This window comes from Triticum aestivum, chromosome 7D (genome assembly GCF_018294505.1).
Source record: "Triticum aestivum cultivar Chinese Spring chromosome 7D, IWGSC CS RefSeq v2.1, whole genome shotgun sequence".
Taxonomy (NCBI): Eukaryota; Viridiplantae; Streptophyta; class Magnoliopsida; order Poales; family Poaceae; genus Triticum; species Triticum aestivum.
In genome coordinates, this window is record NC_057814.1 from 546374229 (window position 1) to 546379488 (window position 5260).

General features: G+C 51.5%; 1 protein-coding gene across 1 annotated transcript; it reads left to right on the forward strand.

The window, feature by feature from the left end:
* Positions 1-1299: 1299 nt before the first annotated feature.
* On the forward strand, positions 1300-3415 carry LOC123166706 (paramyosin). The gene is made up of 2 exons (XM_044584500.1): positions 1300-1900; positions 1990-3415. Exon 2 carries the CDS (start codon positions 2011-2013, stop codon positions 3277-3279), a length of 1269 nt encoding a protein of 422 aa, XP_044440435.1. The 5' UTR covers positions 1300-1900; positions 1990-2010; the 3' UTR covers positions 3280-3415.
* Positions 3416-5260: the final 1845 nt, after the last annotated feature.

Sequence of the window (5260 nt, forward strand, 5' to 3'; positions counted from 1 at the left end):
CCATTGAGTCTGAAAAACTACTGCACCATCTTTATTTTGATTTTATTCATCAGTGATGCAGGTAAAATTAGTTTATTTTGTAGCTTTTGTTCGATAGAGTTAGTTTATTTTGTACTACTGATTGATTTGGTGGGACTATGCAGGATGCACACCTGCATCCCTGGGAAGGGAGCAACGGTAGTGGTCCGCAAGAGTTCCACCCGGGGCGCCCTGAAGGGAGCGACCCAAGGGTCGGGGAGAGAGAATATCACATGGAAACCAAATTTCAGTGGAAACCGGCGAAAACGACATTTTAAAGTTAAAAAAAGAGATGTTAAGAGTGTGGTGTTCTAGTACCATGTGAAATTCCCAAGTTCGAACACATTAGCATTTATGAGGTGCGGTAAAAAAATCAAAATTAGCATTGAATAGTGTCGAACAGTAAATGTCGCTATTCATTGATGAAATTGTTCCTTTTGTAACCCGTAAATGATAATGTGTTTGAACTTGAATTTTTTCATGGCAATAGAACATCACCCTTTTAACATCTTATATTTTTCTCAGTTTTTTTTAAATATGTTTTTCACAAAGTTTTTTTTAAACTTGGTTTTCATAGGATATTCTATCGGGGAGGCGATGGATTGTGTGTGTTGTTTTTCCACGAGAAATCGGTTTACCTTTTTTTTTACGGAACCGCCATTTGTAGTTACCGCCTTATACCGATGTGTATGTCTAAAAACAAGCTCGTTCGCTTGTTTTTCTCTTCGCTCGGGGAGGGGATGGGTTGTGTGTGTTGTTTTTCCCCGAGAATTCGGTTTACTAGTTTTGCCTTTTTCTTGATACTACTCCGTTTGCTATGATAGTGATACTCCCTTTATTTCTTTTTAGTCTGCATATAAGATTTGATCAAAGTCAAATTTTTTAAAGTTTGACCAACTTTATAGGAAAAAATATCAACATCTACAATACTAAACCTATATGGTATGAAAATTAATTTCATGATGCATCCAACAATATTGATTTCGTATTATGAATCTTGACATTTCTTCCTATAAACTTAGTCAAAGTTAACAAAGTTTGATTTTGACCAAATCTTATATGCAGACTAAAAAAACAGAGGGAGTACAAGACCAGCATACCGGGACAAAAGTAAAAAATAAATAGTAATCCGTTTGCTATGCTATTTTTAAAATCGCGAGTTGCCAATCCAATGGCGGCCCGACACATCAACCGTGGTGACCATGCGAGCGACGTCGGCTCAGAAATAATTTATCCGCTGACTGCTTTGCTACTGGGCCGCCTATAAAAATGAAATTTTGTCACGGCGATTGGCGGCTTCCCCTTGTACATGGCATCGTCGTTGGCTCTTCTAGCGAGTGACAGTATCTAGTTACAAGAATATGAAGCTGAGGACGGCTATAAAAGTCCAAAGTTGCTCATTCTTACAAAAACTTATAAAAGTCGATCCAAAGCGCAATAAACTAGCAGTACGTAGTGGCACCCGTCACATCCTCCGTTGGATCACGCGCGCTTGGCATTGTAAATTGGCGTGGGATCGCACGCAACGGTCCAGATCAAGCGCGCCGTCTCTTTCTTTTTCCACCTGCTCCACACCCCGAGCGAATTAAGCAAGCCCCGTGTCTACGTGCAACGAGTACGTACGTAGCTCATTTTGTCTAGCGTGATCCACTGTAAATCTCGTGTACTCTGGACCGCTTTCTCGGAGAAAGTTTGTAGCCGGGCCGGCGAGCATTCCGATCGATCCGACGACTAGGTAAATGTAAACACTCGCCGTGCAGATCCGGATCGATCGTGGGGTGGTGCGCCGAGGACTCCTCCGGCTTCCAGTTCCGAAGCCACGCCTCGGCACGAGCGCAGCAGGTCTACCACCACCACCACGTCCTCCTCACTCTCTTCCGAGGTGCGCACATGGTTGCATGCTGCATAAACATTCTGCACCGCTCTGGTCCACGGTAGGTACTACGACTTATATATATGGGCTCACTGCAGCGTGCCAGCAGCGGCGGCGACATGGCGACGGAGCTGGAGAAGCAAGGCAGCGATCAGGGCGAGACGTCATTGTCGTCGGCGCGGGTGCGGCTTCTGGAGCGAGAGGTGGCGGTGGCGAAGCAGACGGAGGCGAGGATGCTGGAGTCCCTGATCCACCGGACCAAGGAGCTGGAGCAAGCCAAGGTCGCGCTCCAGGAGGCCAAGCTCGAGGCCGCCACGCTGCGGCAGGGCGCCGGGCCCGCGCAGGGGCAGTGGAGCGTCATGGACCTCATGTTCGGCGGCGTCGACGAGGAGATCAACGGGCTGAGGGGCAGCCTCCGGTCGGCGCTGGCCGCCGAGGAGAGGAGCCGGACGGCGGCGGACGACCTCGCCGCCGCGCTCTCCGCCGTCACCTCGGAGGCCAAGCAGGTGAAGGCGTGGCTGTCTGACGCGCAGGCCGAGCTGGAGCGCGCCAACGCCGAGGCCGGCCGCCTCGAGGGCCTGCTGCGCGCCGCCGAGGCGGACCTGCGGTCGGCGACCGAGCAGCTCGACGGCGTCATGTCGGAGTGGAAGGAGGCCGCGGCCGCGTGGCGCGCAAGGGAGAAGGCGATGCTCGGACGCGCCCACGCGGCCGAGGAGGACGCCGACGGTGCCCGGCGTGAGAACGCCGAGCTGGCCGAGCTGCACCGGGCGGCCGGCCACGAGAACGGCGGCCTGCGGCGCGCGCTGGAGCGAGCGGTGGAGGAGGCCAACGCGGCCAACGAGTCCCTCGAGTTCGCGGGCAGCGAGAACTCGAAGCTCCGCGACGCCATCGCCGAGAAAGAGCGCGCCATGGGGTCCCTGAGGCTGGAGAACGAGTCGCTCAAGGCCAGCGAGGCTGCCGCGCAGGGGCGTGCCGTGGATCTAAGCAACCAGCTCACGGCGGCAACCCAAAATGCGGCCGCTGCCGCCGATGGAGGCACGGGCGGTGGAGAGAAGGCAGCGGCGGGGCTGCTACTGGAGAAGTGGAAAGCCGACGCGCAGGGGAAGCTCGGTGCGGCAGCGTTCCTGGACTCCGGCAGGGTGATGGCCGCGGGCCGGAAGGATCGGATGTTCGCGTCCATCAGCAACCTCGCGGAGCTGAGGTCCGCGGCGGCGGCGGCGGCCATGGACGATTACGACTACGAGTTCGACCACTTCGATGGCGGAAGACAGTACGGTGGCTTGGAGCATGCCATGAAGCACAAGAAGAGGAGGTCCGTTCTGCGCAAATTCGGTGATTTTTTTAGGAGGAGAAGCCTGCACAAGTCAGACTTTGCGCCGGTTCTATAGCTAGGTGGATAGTACTATTTGTGTGATGCTTTGCATTGTGTGTTTGCATGATACCCGTACTGTGAAATACACCCATAATAAATGCTACTCTGTTCATATACAAGATGTTCTAATTATTTTGTGAATCAAATGTATGCAGACACGTTTTAACGCATTTGTTCATTCATTTCAATTCATATATAGTCTATATTAAAATATCTAAATTATATAGTACTCCCTCTGTAAACAAATATAAGAGCATTTAGATCACTACTTTAGTGATTTTTTTTGCAGGGAAACCTTAGAGAGCTTTATTCAACAAACGTGCTCGCTGAGCAGTCAGCCAATAGGCTGCTGATCAGGAACGGGGGAGTAGAGTCTAACCAGCTCTCAGTCACAGAAAGCGTACAAGCACGCTTCGCACACAAGTGTGCTGGACCGTTCGCTGATCTCATTACATGTTGAACAGTAAAAGAAGTAAAGCTAAGAGCTAGCTCTCCTATTTCATCTAGGATAGGTGATATCACTGAGCGGTCAGTGTAGCGAGAGTTCCAGAGGTTTACTGCCTCAAGACACTCAGTCTCCATGATCACATGCGTGTAGCCTCGTAGTGTTGCGAGTAATACTCCTTCCTTGAGCGCTAGAGCCTCCGCGATGAGAGTGTCTGTCACCCCCGGGATCGGCTTGCACCATGCACCCTTGAAGCCCGATGCCGAACGAGCGATGCCACCCGCCCCTGCGTTGCCATCATCGAGATGAGTAGCAACGTTAGTGTTGATTTTCATGTATTCATCGTCGGGCGGCCGCCATCCAAAACCTGGCAGCATAGAAACTTGCTGCTTCGGTAGCTCAAGTAGAGCTAGATCCTCACGTATCCGTCTTACTGAAAAGACAGGATCAATGCCATCCCGTTCGTGTGTTAGCCGGTTTCGAGATGTCCAGATAGCCCACATCACCGTGACAAGGATCGCTCGTTCCTTCTCAGAAAAACGTTGATCACATAAAATGTCTTTGGACCATGTACGGGGATGTAGTCTTGGCAAGTTGATATCAAAGAGCAGTCGGGTTTCCTCCCAAAACCGGCGAGCATGTGAGCAATGCATAAGTGCATGCTCCAGATCTTCTTCCCTTGCCAAACAAACCTTGCAGGTGCTAATCTGCTTTATGTGGCAACGTTTGAGAGTGCACTCGTCCGGTAAGATCCCTCTCATCACACGCCACCAAAACACCTTGACTTTTGGGACTACTTTGAGTTTCCATATGGCATTCCACACATGTTGTTGATCCACTGAAGTGCCGGTAACCTGCCCCTCATCTAGAGCCTGTCGCTCTTTTTGGTTCACGAGAGCACGATACGCCGATTTAACAGAGTAAATGCCTGACTTCTCAAAGGCCCATGCATAGAAGTCTTCGCCCCCGCCGTGCCGCAACGGACTGTTCAGAATGGCTGCGGCGTCCGGCGCGATGAAGATCTTCCGAACCTGCTCCGTCCGCCATGTCCAGCTCAGTGGGTCTATCAATTCATTCACGGTTTGCACCATGGTGTTAGCTGGACGTAACAGAGGAGACATCTTGATGGTGGAAGGAATCCATTTATCCTCCCATATTGATATGGACGATCCGTCGCCTACTCGCTTCACCAGACCGGCCTGCAGTGCTTCACGGCCCGCCACAATTGCCCGCCAGGTAGCGGATGAGGACTTGGGAACCGAAGCATGTAGGAAATCTGTGTCTGGGAAATATCTTCCTTTCATCACCTTGGCACAAAGGGAGTTCGGATTCATCATAAAACGCCATCCATGCTTCCCTAGTAAGGCCAAGTTGAACATACGGAGATCGCGGAAACCCATTCCGCCCTTGCACTTGGGCGTGGCCAGCTCGTCCCAGGCAATCCAGTGCAAGGATCGTTTATCTAGGGAGCTCCCCCACCAGAATTTCGCCATGCTGGACGTGAGGCCTTTGCACACCTTCTTTGTCAGAAGAAAACAGCTCATGCTGAAAG

Excerpts from the sequence above, each read along its gene's own strand:
- LOC123166706 (XM_044584500.1), top strand. The coding sequence starts at position 2,011 with ATGGCGACGGAGCTGGAGAAGCAAGGCAGCGATCAGGGCGAGACGTCA.